Consider the following 21,293-nt stretch of genomic DNA (forward strand, 5'->3'; position numbering starts at 1 on the left):
CGAACGAATCCTTGCTACCGGTTTTGTATCTCCATCGTGTGCCAATAAACGTTTATGCAATTATTTCGTTGGAAATCCGCGAATCGAAGAAACCGTTACGATATTGATTACATTTTTTTATCCGATTGCAAGATTTTTCTTTTTTCTCTCTCTCTTTCTCGACGTCGTTATGTTTGCTCGAATTCTATTCCATCATTTCTCTTTTCGAAGAAAATTCTTTGTGCCATTTAGATTTGATTGTTTGATTGCAAAGGATGGACAATGAAAAATTGAATCTGTATGATGACATTTAGGAAAGAATTCTACACTTTCTACAGTTTTTATATACAGAATTTTATTACTCTGTAAATTTTCTTCTAATAATGTAAAGCATATATACATATAACACTTTCATATTTATCTAATCACACTTTGTAAGTGGTATTAAATAAGAAATAAAGTATAGGTGTATACTTTTTTTCTTCTTATTTAATTTTCTTTATTCATCAATGATGCAATAAAGTGAAAAGAATGTTTCCATTTAGAAAGATGTGTAATATATTGATTTTATCGAGCAACAATTATTTCAAAAATGTTACTTATATAACCATTTTTTATCACATGTAAGTAAATACTCGTTTTGCCGAGTTATTTTAAAGTAATTAAAATTCTGCGCAACTACTAGTCTCTAATGGGCCAGTTTATAGATTGCTTATTTGCAAATAACTGTATAATCGTTCAGAGTTTACAGTTACAACCGATTTGCGAATTTTAATATCCATTATGAAATATTTTGAAAATGTCTGAAAAAACCTTCCAAATTAAGGATAATAGATACTTTGAGGTTATCTTTCTTCGTTCGCCGCGCATTTGTCAATTTAAAAAAAAGAAACGATCAAACTTTCATATAAAAAAAATTAGCAATGTAGAATCAATGAATGGAATCTTTCTCCTCCATGTAAAACATTCTCACAAAGAATCCAAGAATCCGAAAGAGAGAGAGAATTTATCGAATTTATGATAAATCTGTGAAAAAGTAAATGCATCGATCAAACAAATTTTTTATTCAGATATATCGTGGCATTAATTTCGAATTAACAACGTGGACGCAAAAAAAAAAAAAAAAAAAAAAAGGTAAACTTCCGCAGCAGCGTACGTGCATTTCCATTTAGCTTTTTAATCAACGCTCGGGAACCTCGCGTGTTTCGCAACCCCGGCTGAAAACATATGTTTCATCCTCTCTTAAGCGCTTTCGAAATTAATCCGTTAGCATCGGAGTAGATAGAGGAGGCGAGCTTCCAGCTCGACGTTTTGCACAAGTATGCAATAAAAGTGGAGGAACGTACGTCGTATGCAGTACCGTTGTTTGATCCTCCTCTCCCCCTTCTTCTTCTTCTTCTTCTTCCTTTTTTAATCGGTCGATCGGACGGGACGTTTTCATGCGTTAATGCAATCTCGACGAATAAATCTCAGGTAATACTGTTACGCATGACCGATGGTATTAAATGGAATTGCGGAGGGAAGAGAAGAGACCTTCTCCGAGAAGGAGAAGAATCTACTTAAGAGGAGAAAAATTTATCGTATCATTTATCTCTCTTTCTTCCCTTCCCTCGATTTCGAAATCAAGAGAGACGGAAGATTTCCGATCGATCCTTCGAAAAGGCGACATCCATCATATTTTACGAGATTATAAATAAATCTCGTTTCGAAAAACGAACACACGCTCGTTCAATATCCCGATACTTGGCCCCGAATGAGCATACGCGCCGTGTAAATTCCTTTTCCCTTGGCGATAATTGATTCGTTCCTATCTCGAGTAACGCGTGATCGTGTATGAAAAGTATAAGGCATCGTCGAGGAATGCCGCGTAATGTTGAGATTCTCCTCGATGCGCGCGACACACGTTTCAACTCGTTTTTGCTCGCAGGTTACGTCGCACCTGTCAGTGACGGTCTACGTGGAAGACATAAACGATCATGCCCCGCAATTTGTCGATGCGCCTTATCACGTAACCGTGGACGAGCTTACTCCAGTCGGTGAGACACACATATTTTCTTCCACTTCCTTCTGGAAATTTAATCCTCTGGAAGGACGAAAAATTATAATAAAAATATTTCAATGATACAAATATACAAATATAGTAAATTTTAATAGAGAAATTTCACGATAAATGTTTAATAAGGGAATAGATTTAAATTAATAATCTCTTTTAATCGTAATTGGACAGGCGTGACGATATTTCGACTTCCTCCTGGAAATTTAATCCTCTGGAAGGACGAAAAATTATAATAAAAATATTTCAATGATATAAATATACAAATATAGTAAATTTTAATAGAGAAATTTCACGATAAATGTTTAATAAGGGAATAGATTTAAATTAATAATCTCTTTTAATTGGACAAATTGGACAGGCGTGACGATATTTCGACTTCCTCCTGGAAATTTAATCCTCTGGAAGGACGAAAAATTATAATAAAAATATTTCAATGATATAGATATACACGTAGTAAATTTTAATAGAGAAATTTCACGATAAATGTTAAAATAAGGGAATAGATTTAAATTAATAATCTCTTTTAATTGGACAAATTGGACAGGCGTGACGATATTTCGCGGGATACACGCGGTGGACGGAGACAAACCGAACACGCCGAACAGCGACGTGCACTATGCGATAGTGAAAGGCAACGAGGAAGGGAAATTTTCACTCGAATCCGGCCACAGAACCGCTCTCATACTCCGTGAACCGGTGGACTACGACAACGGGGACCGCGAGTTCACGTTGGTCATCGCGGCCACGGTAAGCAAACTCGACGATTCCCAGCATTTGTTCACAAGTCTGATTCCATTCTTTGCTTTCAAATTCCAAGAGATACTATCTAATTATTGCATTTCTTCGCCTTGAGATTTGCATTTACATTTGTATGCGGAGAGAAATTCGATAAAAATTTTCAAAGAACGTTGATTCGTATCTATTGCAAAACAAAATGCCATCCAAGAGTTGGGTCAGGATTATGAATCTAATCTTAGGCAGCATGATAAATTGTCTTTAGTTAAAATTGTAAAATTTAATTATGGGAACGATAAGAATTTTATTTTTACATTAATACATTGATATATTGTAATAAGTGTTATCGATTTGATATATATTTAGAGGTAATTTTTAACGAGATTGGCTCATTGTTTGTTTCAGGATCGTGGAACGCCGGCCAGAACCACCAACACTACAGTGAGGATAACTGTATTGGACAACGATGATCTCGATCCGAAATTCACGAGAGACGTGTACAAAGCGAAGATTTACGAGTTCTATCCGATGCCGGTGAGCGTTTTATTTTTTTTTTACACGCGGCCATTTCGCGATTATTTATCAATCTCACATTAATGAGAATGAAAATGTGAACGGCGTGTCTTTTTTACACGCGCGCAACGTGTGTAATTCGATTTTTCCAGCATTCGAAGCGGAGCTTGTTTCTTCATTATTTAACGATTAATCTTTTCTTTTCCCTTCTTCTTTTTTCTCTTTCTCGAAATAAATTCTTAACACACTTAACGTATCGATCGTGAAGGATCGAGGAAAATTATTCGATTTGCAATTGCACCAGAATGGAAATTACAGGAGTGTGCAAGAGTGTGTATTATTAATATCACGGTTCGAACCGGCTTAATTAAACATCTTGCGAAGGATTGCACAATCGTGAAATGCATCCTGCGTCCAATGAGGTTAAAAGTTAAGATCCTTTCGTTTATTTACACGTCGTGCGTTGCGTGTGTAATTATGAAATACGATAAGAAAAAAGAAAAAGGAAACTCTTCTCGTTAAAATGGATAAACGCATTTGGATAAAGGAGGAAGTGTGCGGAAAGATTAACGACTTAAGTCGAAACGCGTCGACTTTCTCCGCTATCTTCTCAAAAATTATTCATCGATTTTTCTTTTCTCTTCGAAAGAATTGGATTTGGCTGGAAAATTTAATCGAAAATGTCCCGTTCGTTTCCATCCACACCATTTTCATTCTACTTTCTTTCTCTTCGAGACTACTCTCGACTATTCCATCGAGAAAAGCGTGAAGTTGGCTTCGAGACGAAACGCGTATATCCGCCGGCAATGACCGCGTCAAACCGCGACTTTGAACGATCGTCGATGGAAGACGAATCACGGAACGGACTTTCTACGTGACCATCGAGCCGTAGCTTCCACGACATTCGTTCTTCCTTCTTCTTCTTCTTTCTCCGTCCATCACCTCTTTCTTTCTAAAACGAAAAGAACGTTATTGCCTGAGTTTTTATTAATCTCATAGCAGAGAATAGATTTATATCACTTATCTCGCGGGTTCTATTACCTTAACCCATTATTAGTCGTTATTATTACGGATCCAGCAATTCTCCGTATAGCCTCTTGATAACCCGGCCTGTTCCACATAATGTCGAGGGTCGATACTTTCTTGTTGAAACCTTGAGGTGTAAATTTCTTTGCAGCAAGGAACGCGATATTTATCGCTGCTCGTTCGACTTTCCACCAATGCGACTCGCCTCGACTCGTTCCACGAGATTTATTCCATTTTAACTCGAGAGTAACGCTTGGTAAATTGACTTTCATCCTCGATATCGCGTGTATGTATATACATTTTTTGGGACTCGACAAACGTGCTTTCAAGACGAGTGATCGACAAAGACAAACGTGCTTATGTGGATTTCGCTAGTAGATATATCGAGCTGATTGCGAGTCCAAGTGGCTCACGAGTGTAATCGAGTTCGAGAGTTTGTAAGAGGGTTTCTAATGTGGCTCGGGTGAGAGGTTGGAGAGGTGATTAAATTAATCGAATCTCGACTCGTGAAAAATCAAAGAGATACGAAACTGTATTATCATCTTCGATTTTAATCGCGTTAAAGGGAGCTTTCGATCAAATTCGCAACATTGCTCAAATTCTGTTCCGCTCGAGCGAGCCTCAACTATTCGATTTGTCGGCGGTGCAATTTCAAACTTGGCCAATTTTCAAATCAAATTAATTCGCATACGCAACTTGAACTCCTCAAATTTCCAATATTTCTCCGTTCGAACAGGAACACCCGATCTTCGTCCGAATCAACTTCTCCACGCCGATCCAGGCGACCGACCGGGACCGCGACATAGACGCGCCCATCCGCTACGACATCGCGTCGGGCAACGAGCGAGGCTTCTTCCACCTGGACCCAAAAAACGCCACCCTTTACCTGAAACGCGCCATCGACCTGGACGCCGAGCGAAACCTGCCCTCGAACACGTTCACTCTGCAGATCCACGCCTCCCAGGTGGACAACCCTCTTAGATCTGGCGTGGCAAGAGTTGAAGTAGAGGTCCTGGATCTGAACGACAATCTACCCGAGTTCGAGGTGGATCTGTACAACATCAGCATCGTGGAGAATCTGCCGAACGGATTCAGCGTGCTCCAGGTGATAGCTCGCGACAGGGATCAAGGAGAGAACGGCCAGTTCGACTACGAGCTGGTGGACCCGTCTGGCGCGTTCTCGGTGGACGCCAGATCCGGCTGGTTGACGGTGAGGGATCAGTCGGTTCTCGACAGGGAGAGGAGAGATCGGTTGAGGATGAGGGTGGTCGCCGTGGAGAAAAGACCGAGCGTTGTGGCTCCTCGAAACGGTTCCTCCTCTTCCTCCTCGGTGGACGTTGACGTGACGTTGCTGGACGCGAACGACAACAACCCGATCTTCGTGCCTGGAAATCTGTACGAGCTGGTCGCGAGGAGCGACTCGAAGGTGGGCACGGTGCTCGGCCAGGTGCACGCGGTCGACGATGATCTGGGTCCGAACGGGATGGTCAGGTACAGGCTGCAGAAGCCGGGCAACTCGACGGCGAGGACGCCTCCGTTCGCGGTGGACGAGGTGACAGGCACGATCTCCGTGTCCGAGAGCCCGATTCTAGAGGGGAGGCACGCGATCTTCGTCGAGGCTGCCGATCAACCGGCCAACCCCAGCGAGAGGAGGATCTCCCTCGCTGTGGTCACCGTGGACGTCTTCAGATCGGACGGTGAGTCGTGGAAAATTAAGTAAATTCGAAAAGAATGTATTTATTTGTATCTTGTATTAATTATTTAATTTGTATGCAATTTACATCGTTTATAGGAAAGTAAAGTAAAAAAATGTGGAAATAATTGAATCGTGGACACTTTATACGCGCATAAACTAATTAGTATTTGGTATTAACAATCTGTTGAATTAGTATGTTTTTCTAATCAGATTATTGTCTTTGTGGAGACCTTTCTACTTTTGATCGATCGATTCTTTTAAATTTTCATTCATAATCTATAGATACTAAAATTCTGGCTTCATACCTTTTTTAATCTCTTCTTTTGTACTTCAATGATGTATGCGTATGGCTCCACGATTCTTTAAACTTGTCTTCTTAAACTTCTTTTCTTAAACTTTAATTTGTATGTAATTTACATTTATAGGAAAGTAAAGTTGCATGTAGAAATAATTGAATCGTAGACGCATAAACTAATTAGTATTTGGTATTGTATAACTGTCGTGCTTTTAACAGTCTGTTGAATTAGCATGTTTTTCTAAAGGAATTTTTCTATAGATTATTATCTTTGTGGAGGCCTTTCTACTTTTGATTGATCGATTCTTTTAAATTTTCATTCATAATGCCATCTATAGAAAATTTTGACTCCATACCTTTTTTAATTTCTTCTTTTGTACTTCAGTGATGTATGCGTCTGGCTCCACGATTCTTTAAACTTGTCTTCTTAAACTTCTCTTCTTAAACTTTAATTTGTATGTAATTTACATCGTTTATAGGAAAGTAAAATTGCATAATGGAAATAATTGAATCGTGGATGCATAAACTAATTAGTATTTGGTATTAACAATCTGTTGAATTAGTATGTTTTTCTAATCAGATTATTGTCTTTGTGGAGGCCTTTCTACTTTTAATCAATTGATTCTTTTAAATTTTCATTCATAATCTATAGATACTAAAATTCTGACTTCATACCTTTTTTAATCTCTTCTTTTGTACTTCAGTGATGTATTTTGCTACACGATTCTTTAAACTTGTCTCTTTTAATCTTACAATTCTAATTCTCGAGGATTTAATCGTAGTTCAAGGATATGATGTCAAATTGAGCACAAACTTTTTTATTTCAAAATTTAATATAAAAATTCTATAACAGTTCGATAAACAGTTTCCATCAACGTCTCCGCTATCTTCCATTTTCTACACCAGTCACGAAGATCCATAAAACGCGTTTCGTCAACCGTGGGAAATATTCCGGTCGTATCGCGGGTAGAGATACGTTCCAGGAGCGCGTTACATACGTCGGGACAAAGAAAATCGTGAAATATTTTCGCCGGGAAGAGGCGTTCCACGTATTTTTATCGCGGCCTAAACGATTCTTACGAATCCTCTCTCTCCCTTTCAGGGCCGGAATCGTTGGAGCCGGATTTCGTGGGCGCCCCTTACGAATTTTGGGTGGGTGCCAACGTGCCGGTCGGCACCAGCGTCGGCCAGATACGCTTGAACGACGCCGTGAAGACCAACGACCTGATCTACGACCTCTTGCACAGCTACGAGGAAGGTGGTACGTAACGATTAATCGAGCAACAGGTTGTTAACCTGCTCTGGACAACAATGTTGGAAAATTTTCAATTTAATCGAAAGATCAATTCTCTCTCGTTCGCTTCACTCGCGAGAAAATTAAGTTTCCTTCGATGCGTTCAAACTCTGTGATTCAGATCAGCTCGATAATAAAATTCTCGTTACGAGCCGATGGCGATGGTCTAACGATCCAATAAGCTTGGTGTAACAGGCTAATCTGTCCAGAATATCCTGTAATACGCGACACGTGCTGCATACATCGAATTTCAGTGCCGTTCGCGGTGGAGGAACGCTCGGGTACGATCACGGTGGTCGAGGAGATCGAAAGATTCGACCGATCGATCTACGATTTCGAGGCAATAGTCACGGACGAACGGGACCTGATGCTGATCACCAACGTGTCCATCCACGTGGTCGATCCTAACGACGAGCGAGGAATATTCACCAGGTAACGTTGTTCACAACTTGATTAATCGTTAATCGTTGCGAAATAATGCAAAGTGTGAATACCAGAAGAATGCCAATACTCGACAGAGTTCTTCTCGTTCATCAACTCTTCTAAACTAATTTCTCTGGCCAATCAGTAAAGGTGGCTGGTAAAATTAAATTCTGTCTTTGCATACTCGATCTCGAAAGAGTTGGAGAGTCGGCGACCCGGTGAAGTTCCGTTTGTTTGCTTGTCGAAAAGTCGACGCCCGTTGATTGCAGGGGAACGACCACCGCCCCACTCGTGTTCCACGCGAGGGAGAACATGGCTGGCGCGTACATCGGCCAAATACTTCCGCAGAATGGAACTGGCTCGGCCACGCCGGCCACTCGCTTCTTTATCGTCAATCAGCAGGATGTGCCCGACATCTCGATCACGGAGGATGGCGCCCTGTACGCGCCCAAGGGCCTCGACCGTGAGGCCAGGCAGAATTACAGCATCACGGTGATTGCGGAGAGCCAGCGAGGCGTTGGCGTTTTCCAAGTGAGTCCACTCCTCGCCTATTGGTAATTAATTTGTCAGCAAAGTTGTTCTCCAAGTTTCGTTCGTGGATGCTTGTCAGCGGTCAAGGGGTGATTTGTATTGGCAGGGATGTCGACTTTTGTCGAATAGGTTTCTTTCGAAAATTTTCACTTTTTATTAGAAAGAAGTGTATTAAAAATATGTGTTTTTTATATGGATGAAATAGATGACTGTCAATTCTTGGATGATGCATATACTTTGTATATTCCTCTAATTCTTTAATTCTATTAATAGTATAGGCAAAGATGTAAGTAATCTATTTCGAGATTTCTTTTCTTTTTAAATATATTTTGATAAATGTGCCAATTTAAAAGTTGTACAATTTCTTTTGGATTCAATTCATTTGAAATTTTTTCATTTCTTATAAAAATATGTATTTTTATGGCTAAAAAGTGATTATCTAAAATTCTTGGATATTAGTTTGTTATTTTAATAGTGTAGACAAAGGTATAAGTAATCTATTACTTTTGAGATTTCTTCTTTTCTTTTTTAAAATATATTTTTGATAAATGTACAAGTTTAAAAGTTGTACAATTTTTTCATTTTTTATTAAAATATGTATTTTTATGATTAAAAAGTAATTATCTAAAATTCTTGGATATTAGTTTATTATTTTAATGGTATAGACAAAGGTATAAGTGATGTACTTTGATTACTTTTGAGATTTCTTCTCTTTTTTAAAATATATTTTGATAAATGTGCCAATTTAAAAGTTGTACAATTTCTTTTGAATTCAATTCATTTGAAATTTTTTCATTTCTTATAAAAATATGTATTTTTATGGCTAAAAAATGATTATCTAAAATTGTTGGATGTTAGTTTATTATTTTCTTGGTATAGGCAAAGGTATAAATAATCTATTACTTTTGAGATTTCTTCTCTTTTTTAAAATATATTTTGATAAATGTGCGAGTTTAAAAGGTGTACAATTTGTTTTGGAATCAATTCTATGATTGACTTGGAATTTTTTCACTTCTTATTAGAAAGAAATCTTCTCTTTAGAATTCCTAACTTGAGGTACTTGAGAACTGAGAAAATTTATTATACTTTTTTGGAAAGTAACTAGAAGAAGAACTGTGAAAAATTATTCCAATCATCTCTCTTATTAGAATTTCGAGGAAAAATTTCATTTTCATTTCATCTCGCACTTGAAGACGCTGTCAAAAGTTTGATCGATTTTTGTCCAGATGATGAGAATGTCGTCCTCGAGCCGCAATAATGTTTGCGGACTCAACTTTTGGAATATTCGATCGTTAGAGGTTGATAAAAGTTGCAAGAATGTGGGGAATGATGTTCAAAAATTTTTCAATTTAAAAATTCGAATGAAGGTTCAAGGATCTTTCGCCGCGCGCATAAATTCGACTTTCACAATCGTGCTCGCGTGTATTCGAAATATTTAACGCGACACTCGTGTTAAGTAATATTTAAAACGCTGATTTACGAGACCTAGTTCGTTAACATTTACGTATACTTAACGCTTAATGCGATGTAGCACGAATATTTAAATTCGAAGCAATACTCCACACAATTATTCCACACACACAGTGTATATTAAAATCACTTTTATTCCAAGGACAGAATTCCTTTCTCGAAGATGCGAATCACAAACATTTTCATTTTGAAATTATTTTCCATAAAGAAAATCCCGTAAATCTTAATTTCAACACGTTCGAGTAAAAGTTTATCTGTTGTTTTCTATTTTGAATTTGAAAAGAATTTAATAAATTTCACTTTAGGTGAGCGTGATCGTACTTGACGAAAACGATCATGCGCCAGAATTCACGTCCCCGTTGTACGAAGGGCGAATCACGGAGAACAGTCCACCCGGAACGAAAGTGAACTTATCGATTCCCATTACGGCCACCGACAAAGACGAGGGTATCAATCAGAACTTTGTCTTCACTCTTCACGGCGAGAGAAGCGAGTTGTTTAGAATCCATCCAACCACGGGTTTAGTGTACTTCGAAGGAATCGATGATCGTACATTGGACAGAGAGGCGAGAGCAAACTATAGTTTCACCATCGTTGCTAAAGACAATGGTAAGACATCTTTTCCGTTTGTACCAAACGCGCGACTTCTTTTCTCGAGGAACTTGAGTTTGTCCAAACAGCAAGAACATGTTTCTAACTCTAAAGAGGAGTTAAATTTCGATGCTTGCTGGAAATAATTGCATTAGTATACAAGTATACGAGATGCAAATGTAAAAATAATAATTTCTGTGACTTTTCAGTATGTGACTTGTAATATATAATTAAATATAAAATTAAGAAAAAATTTTAGTCGATAGATGATGATTCTTAGTCGATGAATTAACGAAAGTAATTGAAAGTGCAAAAGTTTGCCCTTTAAAATGCTTTTCGATTTATCTTGATACTATTTCCGGTTCTCGAGATATAAAGGAGAGGGTAATTTTTAACCGTTTGCCATCTTCATTCTTCTTGCACACTCCTGAGTTATCCCTAACATACTTTAGAAATTCGATTAAAATTAAGAAAAATTCAAACCGCTATAACTTCGAAAATAATAATCCTAGGTCAATGGATGAAAGATCATTAGAAAGAGGCATCCTTGCTCTTTAAAATGCTCTTTCATCTATCTCGATATGACTTCCGGTTCCCGAGATATCGTCGCATAAAGAAAAGGATAATTTTTAATCGTTTACTATTTCCATCCTTGTCGCACATCCGCACGAGTTATCCCTAACATACTTTAGAAATTCGATTAAAATTAAGAAAAATTCAAACCGCTATAACTTTGAAGATAATAATCCTAGATCAATGGGTGAAAGATCGTTAGAAGCGGGGATCCTTGCCCTTTAAAATGCTCTTTCATCTATCTCAATATGACTTCCGGCTCCCGAGATATCGTCGCGTAAAGAAAAAGATAATTTTTAATCGTTTACTATTTCCATCCTTGTCGCACATTCGCACTTTGCACGAGTTATCGCTAACATACTTTAAAAATTCGATTAAAATTAGGAAAAATTCAAACCGCTGTAACTTTGAAAATAATAATCCTAGGTCAATGGGTAAAAGATCATTAGAAACGAGGATCTTTGCTCTTTAAAATGCTCTTTCATCTATTTCAATATGACTTCCGGTTCCCGAGATATTGTCGCGTAAAGAAAAGGATAATTTTTAATCGTTTACTATTTCCATCCTTGTCGCACATCCACACGAGTTATCCCTAACATACTTTAGAAATTCGATTAAAATTAAGAAAAATTCAAATCGCTATAACTTCGAAGATAATAATCCTAGATCAATGGGTGAGAGATCATTAGAAATGGGGATCCTTGCCCTTTAAAATGCTCTTTCGTTTATCTCGATATGATTTCCGGTTCCCGAGATATCGTTGCGTAAAGAAAAGGATAATTTTTAATCGTTTATTATTTCTATCCGGACTTTGCACGAATTATCGCTAATATACTATAGAAATTTAATTAAAATTAGGAAAAATTCAAACCGCTATAACTTCGAAGATAATAATCCTAGGTCAATGGGTGAAAGATCATTAGAAAGAGGCATCCTTGCTCTTTAAAATGCTCTTTCGTTTATCCCGACACGACTTCCGGTTCCGGAGATATCGTCCTCTCTCCATCCATCATTGTCTCACTTGCGTCTAAGTTGATCGATTATATCAAATTTCATCGCTACAGAAAATTTCTTCCCATTCGTAATCTCTTCTCCACCGTGAAAACTTTGAAATATCGAGACGAATCGAAAACTAATTTCAACGGCTCGATTTCTCTTACAAGTATCGAAAGATTTAACAATTACGTAGTTTTTTATTTTCTCACAAGCAAACAAATATATAACGATAATGCACGGTCCAATTTACAACATAGATCCCCATTCTCATACGAATATTCCGCTCGAACGAATATTCCTCATCGCGCAATTTTTACAGGCGGTCTAACGTCCGAGTCGAGGCTGAGGATAACGGTGACCGACGTGAACGACAATTCTCCCGTTTTTATCCGTATGATCGTGCTCCCGGAGCAGGGTGTCCGCGTGTCGAACGAGGCCGACACCGAGGCGTCGTTCGAGGGGAACGACGTCGTGGCCGATACCGCGGACGACACAAGCGGGGCAGGAGGAGATCGAGCAGCGAGCGGCCGTCGTTCGCCCCTTCTTCTCGTTCCGGAGAACGCGACGATCGGGGCGCCGATAATACGGCTCCTCGCCGAGGACAGGGACGAGGGAACGAACGCTGCGATAACGTACAGCCTGGTGAACGAGACGGTTTCCGGCGACGAAACCGTCGTTGAATCGCGCCTCGATACCACGAACCGTAGATACTTCCATCTGGATCCAAGGTCGGGCGAGATATCGGTGGCCAGAGGGCTCACCGCCGAAACCAACGTACGTTTCCTAGCCCTGGCCAAGGATCCCGGCGGACTGTTCGACAACATCACCGTCAGGATTCACGTGGTCGACGTGAACGACCATCCACCCAGCTTCGACAAATCTTGGTACACGTTCGACGTGGCCGAGGGCACTTACAAGGGGTACACTCTGGGCCGTGTTCGAGCCGTGGACGCGGATCACGGGAGGAACGCGAACGTCACTTACGAGTTGACGACGAGAGACGACTCGGGGGTTGGGAACGTGTCCAGGATCTTCGAGGTCGGCCCCGGGGAGGGGGTAATCAGGGTGACGGGTGTGCTGGACAGGGAAACCGTGCCCGTTCACCGCCTCCTTGTCACGGCCCGTGACAACGGTGTCCCGAGATTGAGCTCCACCGTCGAGGTGGAGGTGAACGTGTTGGACGTGAACGACAACCCGCCAGTGTTCCACGATTACGACGAGATCGAGAAGGACGAGAACGGTGATCCCCTCCCCGTCTACCACGCCTCCGTCCTCGAGAACAGCCCCGTAGGCAGCCGTGTGATCAAGGTGCGCGCCGACGACACCGACTTTGCCGGGAATGGGAACGGTCTGATCCTGTTCGACCTGAATCACCCGGGAAAATTGGAGAAACAATGGTTCGCCATCGATAGCAAGGAAGGCGTGATCACGGTTGTCGGTGATCTGGATTACGAGAGGCAAAGGAGCCACAGATTGGTGGTGACAGCCAGCGATCTGGGTTCCCCCGTCAGCCTCACGTCCACGGCAGCGGTGATCGTCGCTGTGTCGAACGAGGACGACGGCGAGGAGGGGACGACGGAGCGGGCGCCTACGTTCAAACACCGTTACTACGAGGTGGAGGTCGAGGAGAACGTGGAGGTGCCCGTGTTGGTCGCCCGTTTGGAGCTGGCCGACGATTCCGACGTACGGGACGAGCATGTGCGGTACAGCATCGTTGCTGACGAGACGAAGGCGCGACAACTCTTCTCCATCGATCCTCGAAACGGCTCGTTGTACCTGACGACGGGCGTGGATCGCGAGGTGAACGATCGATACGAGGCCAAGGTGAGGGTGGACAGGGTGAAGATCGGGAGAGGGATGCCGGTCATGATCTACCCGGTGGTCGGCGAAAGGCTGAACGGGTTGGCCCCTAACGAGGCCAGAGTCGTGGTCAGGGTGAAGGACGTGAACGACAACGCGCCCAGATTCAAGTCGAGGGGCCGACCCATCCTGGCCGCCGTACCGACGACCGCCCATTACGGGTACGAGGTCGTCAAAGTGGAGGTTGGTTTTTGAAAATTTCTTTATTCTTTTCTCAAGACTCGTCTCCTATGGAATTCTCTCGACGTCGATCGAAGACAGTCTCATATTTACAAGAAGATAATACATTTCATTTTTTTTTCTTTTTTTTTTTACTGGTTAAATTGTTTACTGATATTTGTGGGCTCAGCAGTGAAAACCGTGTTCCTCCAGCTGTAATCTTCTTCTCTGTTAAAAAGGCTCTGGGATCAGGAAAAACACTGCGCGAGTATTGACTATTCTTCAAGCATCTTTTTATCTTTCTTAATCGTGAACAGCTTAACATAAACATATAAATTTTTTTCCGTATTTAAAGCGTAAAGTTCGACCAAGAAATTTAATTCTCGAAATAAAGCGAGTTTATTACAATTATTATTATTTTTTAATATCGTAATATTTTTATTCGTTTCTTGGAATAATTTATCTTCTTTCTCGTTCGTTGCGTTTCTTGGAAAGAAGGGGGAGGTTATATGGAAAAACGCGTGTTTCGTATGGTGATGCTTTTTGTGCAAGATATGGGAATGAATTTTCAAGATTCGAATTGTACAATTTTCGTACATTCTGCTTATATTCTGAATTTTCTTTTTTCATAATTCATTATGAAACAAATTTTAGAATTTCGAGCATTTCCGTACCTTTCAGATTTCTTCTTCTTTGATTTAAAAAAATTTATTGATCGTAAACGGGATAGAAGAGAGAGAGAGGCATAATAAACGAATAATAAACTAATGGTTGCAATCAGGCGGAAGACCCGGACGAGGGAGCAAACGCCGAGATCCGGTATCAAATTCTCGGTCGGGAGGACGCGCCACGATTCGCCATTGACCCACTGAGCGGTCAAGTACGATCTGTGGCGAGTTTTGGCCGTGATGCTGGACGCGTTTTCGGGTTCGACGTCAAGGCCACCGACAGAAGAGGCGCTGAGGACGGTCGCAGCAGTATCGCCAACGTTTTTGTAACTTTTCCTTCTTTGATTCCAAAAAAAAAAAAGAAAAATCTTGCAATTTCAAAATTATAAAATTATACTTTTAGCTAATTGAATCATAAATTGATAAAATCAAAAGTTCAATTAAAAAAATTGTCAAACTTTATATATTTTCGATTTTGTCGAAAGGTGTACGTCCTGGATGATCAGAAACAGGTGGTGATGGTGGTTGGTCGAAGACCCATGGACATCGAGCCGCAATTGGAGAATATCACCGCGTGAGTTTATCCTTAATCTTAAATATTCAACTTGAAGAAAATAAATAATCTTTTAGAATGTTCTTTCTTTACAAATTAAGATCGTTGGAATTTATTTTTACATATCTTTATATCCCTTCTCGTGTAAGAGAATTTTAATTTCAAATTTCAGGGTATTGCACAACGTGACGGGTTTCGACGTTCGAGTGAGGAAGCTAGAGCCGCACATTGAAAAAAATTTGATCGACACAACGTCGTAAGTGGTGACGAATAACATTTTTTAAAAAAAGAAATCCCTTCTATTCTATACTTTTTTTTTTTTCTATATTTCCTGTTTCGCAGTACCGACGTTTATCTTTACGCAATCGATCCTCATTTAAACGTTATGATAGACATGGACACGTTACACAAGTGAGTAATAATAAATCCAACTTTACAATCGTATCGTTTAATAAAAAAAAAAAGATATAAAGACGATATAGAAATGGTTGCGGTGATCGGTTAATTATACGCGTTGCTCCAGCGTGTTCAACACAAAGAAAACGGAAATCAAGCGGGAGTTGGACGAGTACGATGTTCTGGACATTGCCGGAAGCTCTCCTCGTCAGGGTAATCAACGCTACCTGCTATCCACTTTGGAAGTGGCTGTGGTGATGCTCGGCTGTGTCATCTTTGTGGGCGCCCTCGTCACCGCCCTTTGTGTCACCTGCGTTCGCAGAAGTAAACGGTAAGCAGATATTATGAGACAGAATTTTTCATACATCTTTTGAAATAATTTGAATTACTCCTCTTCTCAGAAGAGGAGGAAATCGAGAAAGAGAAAGATTTAGATAGAAAGAAAATTAAGCGTTTCCAACGAGAACACATCCATCTCTTTTTATCGAATACCAGCCAATCAAATGCCAATTCGTTCTAAACCGTGATTACTTAAATTTTATCGGTTAGTCGCAGACGTCGGGAGAAAACGATGTTCTCGACCACCAGCCCGATTGGTTTCGCTTTGGCAGACCCGTCCGCGACCCTCCAGAAGCCGCCATTGTTCCCGACCTTTGTCGACGGCCTTCACTACGACCCTGAACCGTTCTGCGCCGACATGCCGAGACGGCACAGCATCTGCGACCACGGATCCAATTGCGCCCGTTTCCACGCGTAAGTCTACTCGATTCGCTATTTTAAGACAGATTTTGACTGACACTCGAAAAACGTTGTCCATCGATGGATACATTGCATTTGACTTTTAAACTCCAAGATACGTGGTTACATTGATCCACGTCGTTGAGAATCCTATAATGGAATCCTTTATTGTAAACCTTTAATCATTTGAGCAGAATCGTTTTAGATCTTTTGCGGTTCAACGTTTCGAAAATTTTGAATTTCATGTTATAATATCAAGTAGAAATGAAAAAAATGATACGAAGGAAGAGTTTGCTTCGAAATCGACGAAGAAAATTACTTCCTTTTAGTTTTTCTTTTCTCTTTTTTCCCCTGCAAATATAAACACGTGGAATACATTTGGACGGGAGATACGGTTTTGAAAAGTAAGTTTATATTGGCCAATGGTATATAAGTAGTACGGCCCGTTTATGGTCGGGCTTTAGTTTCAAAATAAACACAAATTTCCACGATTCTACAATTTCTCTAAAGCAAACAATTTAGATAAAAACTTGATGTAGACAAATGATTGAACAACGTGTAAGATGAGCGTGTAATTGGAATATAATTCATAGATCTCCGATTTTTTCAAAAATCACGATGAAATTAATATTCTATAAATCTTGTGCTCGATTTTATTATAAACTTGAAAACTCGAAAATCCTTCTTTCTTCTTCTCTAAAATTAAATAACATATATACACGCACATACACACACACACGCAACGCATCATCCCCAGCACAAACCGGCCCAAATCCAATCCCATCCATTCTCGACCCGGCAGAAAACAACCAATATCCAATATCGCAACAACCGCGGTTCCCAGAACCAGAACCCCCGATTTCCTCTCGGCTCCGTTTTCAATCCATTAGCAGGGAAAACCTGCCTTCCACTTCCTTCCTTCCTTCCCGCAAAACGGAACAACACCGCCGACATCTCGTGAAAAGGAAGAAAAAAAGCCAGAGGGTGCATTTATTTGCTTTATTGAGGAGAGGAGGGGGGGAATAGTGCGTCAGGGAATTCGTATCGGCCGCGATGTGGATGTCGAATGCTCTGAGAGAGGCAGAGAGAGAGAGAGAGAGGGTTGGTGGTTGCAGGATGGGCGGTTGTAGTAAGCACGCCGGGAGAACGACGGCGGGGACCCCGAAAGGCCTGGAGGCATCCGCGACGTCCTTGCATTCCAGCGGTCAGGATTCTGGGATCGTGGCGCGCGCCTCCTGCCACTGCAGTCACTCGTCCAGCCCCTCGAGCGGCGAGAGCAGCAAGTAAGTCGAATTACTTACGGAGCTATTCGTGCTATCTAAATTGAAAAGAGAGTTCGGCTTGGGGTTGGGGGGAGGATCGATCGATCCGAGAGATGTGGAACGATAAAATGGGCGAGGTGTTCGAGGGGGTGATTCGTCGATTTTCGTGGTCGATTGTTCTAATTTGGAAAGGGTTAAATAACATTCTTGCGAGAATTAGGTTTTTCTAAGTGTTTCTTAAGGAGGATCAATTCAATTTCTGCTTACAAATTTTTATATTTATGTTCAAAGGTACAATAATTTCATCGATCATCTATCAGTTGTATTAATCATCCTTGATCTTGCGAAGCAATTAATTAAATAATTCCTTGGCTTCTTCTATTCTATCTTGTCTATCGTGCATACAAAATATCTTCAAGCTTCTACAACACGTCCATCCAGCTTTCTACATCGCAATAATTATATAAAATGTTAAGAAAAAACAATATTAACTCCATGTACAATAATCTATTAATCCACCAATCGTTGCCTTTTTCTTACTCAATCTTCTAAAAAAAAAAGAAAAAGAAAACCCATAATCGATTAACCCGTCGAACAATCTTCAATCTTTTCTCAAACACACACACATATATACACACGTACACATGTTCCACATACAGAAATATTTCAAACAATAAACGGCGAACTAAACCGCGTAACAAAAATCACGGTCTCAGCTTTTTTCCACTTGCCGGCTTATCTCAGAAATTTTAATTTCACGCTTGATCAAGTAACAAAGAGAGAACGAAAAGAGAGGTTCCATCCAGAGTCATCATCATCCGCAGCCAACTGTTCCAGAGAATCCATTCCACGAGATGTCTTTACGTCTCTCTTTCTCTCTTTTTTCTTCCTCTTCTTCTTCCTTCTTTTTCAACAATTTCTACTCTACTCGAATCTACCTGCGCCTCTTCACAGCGGCTACGAGGACTCTTTAAAGTCGCTGCAGCGGCGCGAGAGAGGAAACGAGATCTCTCGCGGGATCCACGACACCTCGACGACCACTACGACGAGCATGGTGTTGGGGAGGCGAGGGGCCCAAACAACAAGGAGGCGGCAACGATACAACTCGTTCTCGAACGGCGAGTCGATGTACTCCCACGAGATGACGTTGCAGAGGGAGCAACGTTGCTGCAACGTTGGGACCGAGAAGAGGCGGAAGAAGGAGGGAGGAGGGGTGGCGCGCGAGCATCGCCGCGCACATTCGGAAGCCGAGAACAACATCACCGAGACTGTGATACACGAACATCCTGGAACCGAGATCTCGTTGTCCAGCTCTTTGCAGAACACCTCCCCCCTCCACGGTGAGTTCGATGGCCTTCAATAACTCGAGTTTTGGATTTCGTTTCAAAAGTATATTTATGGAAACTTGTTGTTCTTATGGCAAAGAATAATCGAAAGTTGTGGTTACTTTGATAAGAATGGGTAATATTTCACGAGGTATTTGAAAATTGAGAATAGTAATTCCATATATACTTTGATTTTGTTTTACAGGTGTAACGAGATCCACCCACATGCTGTATTAACGAGTCTTATTTAAGAGAGAAACTTTGAATGGGTTTACAAGGATTCCTCCTAGCCATGAGTTTTTCTCATTTGTCCATACAATTGTCGTACAATTTTTATAAGAGATTAATTTCTTTTAACTTTATCATTTGAGGATATTTCTTCGTTTAACGCGTAGGTTTAAATTGGAGAGCAAAAGATTCGTTTTACATTAATCATCCAGGGAAGATATCACCTTTTTTCAAATAACAATTAAACGATGATAAATTTATAAAATTTGTTTGTTTCGGTCAATGATAGAAGACGAGCAACAATTTCATATTTTACAATTTCTTTTTGAAGGTATATCGCAATTGTTTCGAGAATCTTTGTCTTTCAAAAAGACACGACGAAACTCGAGATATTGTGAATTTTTCAAATCTTCATTTTATTTTAACCAAGCGGAGTAGAGAGTTGTAAAAAGTTGATCGAAGAAATATCCTTTCTAGAGAAAAGGGATTAGCGAGTTACTTTACTTTTCTCGCGTGAAAATTTGCCCAAATTGTGTCATCGTCTCGTTACCAAAATACTCGTCATTCGTGTAAATATTCTCTTCTCGAGATCTTTATTATTATTTCTTATTTCTTTATTTTACGTTATTTATGAATGTAAGAATATTCTCTTCTACAAATGTAAAAAAATGTTTCGTGTACAGTAGATATACGTTTCACTCGTTGGAAACATAGTATCGAATATCCAAAAGGAGATGCATAAGTATTTATTTTATTACGATAATTTTATGGTTGTAACATCTAATCTTGGAATTCCTTTAAAGAATTGTTATTACATGTTGACAAAATAATTTGCGAAACGAAATGAAAAAGTTAGATATTTTACTTCGATGCGATAATTAAATTTTAAATTAAATTATTACACGAATCATCAATTCTGGGAAAAGGAATGTATCGAATCTAGCTTTTCTCGCTAATATGAAATGTTATAAATAGTTTCGATAGTGAAAAAGAATAGCGAGAAGAGTCGAAATTGAATCTTTTTCCGAATCGTTCAATTCATAAAAATAATTCGAAAGCTAACTTTCCAACGAGTTCGGCTACGTTTAATACAATTAGATTGTAAGAGAATGTGTATCATATGTATGTAACAATAATGTATAATTTATATCGTGATCGTGAAATTGGTCACCAAGGAAAATAACTGTTTTATAAATCGTTAATAAAGGCAATTATCGTAAAACGTGAAGTTTCGAGCTTCAACCTTCCCTCAGCCACGAACGATTTCGCGTGGTAACGTAACAAATTATAGTTTTCTACTTTCCTCGATGGACTTGAGTTTTATATAAAATCGATATCGCTCCCTCCAGCGATTTTTTTTTTTTTTATTATTATAAGAAGCTTTCGATGAGATTTTTCTTTTTTTTTTTTTCATTATTAAATTTTACTTAATAATCTTAAATAATAATCTTTGTATATTGTATAAATAAATTTTCCCTTTTTACCCTATTTTATTTTCTTTTCTTTTCAGAATTCCTCAAAAGTGATTCCTCAGAAGTTTATTTATTCGACATCTATTTTTTAATTCATGAGTGTAAGTTTTATGAATTCTTGAGGAAGATTGTTAAAGTTGTTAAAAATTAATATATTGTATAATTATTATTATACATTATATTAATATATATTTCATTATTAAATTTTACTAATAATCTTTGTATATTGTATATTCATAATAAATTTTCCCTTTCCACTCTATTTTATTTTCTTTTCTTTTCAGAATTCCTCAAAAGTGATTCCTCAGAAGTTTACTTATTCGACATCTATTTTTTAATTCATGAATGTAAGTTTTATGAATTCTTGGGGAAGATTGATGAAGTTGTTAATTATTATTATACATTATATTAATATATATTTCATTATTAAATTTTACTAATAATCTTGTATGGT

The 21,293-nt window shown here is 39.4% G+C and overlaps 1 protein-coding gene across 3 annotated transcripts in view; it reads left to right on the forward strand.

Moving 5' to 3' along the window:
- Positions 1-20,589, forward strand: part of LOC413210 (cadherin-89D) — a 56,867-nt gene extending 36,278 nt beyond the window's left edge. For 2 of the 3 annotated variants that reach the window (XM_006558106.3, XM_006558104.3), the window contains exons 5-22: positions 1,907-2,015; positions 2,580-2,782; positions 3,176-3,304; positions 5,046-6,006; positions 7,403-7,561; positions 7,849-8,026; positions 8,287-8,548; positions 10,324-10,627; positions 12,498-14,221; positions 14,979-15,191; positions 15,351-15,439; positions 15,591-15,674; positions 15,761-15,829; positions 15,942-16,145; positions 16,364-16,567; positions 17,668-17,835; positions 18,769-19,154; positions 19,345-20,589. In XM_006558106.3, the coding sequence (XP_006558169.2) occupies positions 1,907-2,015; positions 2,580-2,782; positions 3,176-3,304; positions 5,046-6,006; positions 7,403-7,561; positions 7,849-8,026; positions 8,287-8,548; positions 10,324-10,627; positions 12,498-14,221; positions 14,979-15,191; positions 15,351-15,439; positions 15,591-15,674; positions 15,761-15,829; positions 15,942-16,145; positions 16,364-16,567; positions 17,668-17,835; positions 18,769-19,154; positions 19,345-19,376 (5,478 nt within the window). In that variant the 3' untranslated portion in view covers positions 19,377-20,589. The remainder of the gene's footprint in view (positions 1-1,906; positions 2,016-2,579; positions 2,783-3,175; positions 3,305-5,045; positions 6,007-7,402; positions 7,562-7,848; positions 8,027-8,286; positions 8,549-10,323; positions 10,628-12,497; positions 14,222-14,978; positions 15,192-15,350; positions 15,440-15,590; positions 15,675-15,760; positions 15,830-15,941; positions 16,146-16,363; positions 16,568-17,667; positions 17,836-18,768; positions 19,155-19,344) is intronic. The other variant, XM_006558107.3, reaches the window with a different exon arrangement.
- The last annotated feature ends 704 nt before the right edge of the window (positions 20,590-21,293 follow it).

This window comes from Apis mellifera, linkage group LG12, assembly GCF_003254395.2.
Source record: "Apis mellifera strain DH4 linkage group LG12, Amel_HAv3.1, whole genome shotgun sequence".
Classification (NCBI taxonomy): domain Eukaryota; kingdom Metazoa; phylum Arthropoda; class Insecta; order Hymenoptera; family Apidae; genus Apis; species Apis mellifera.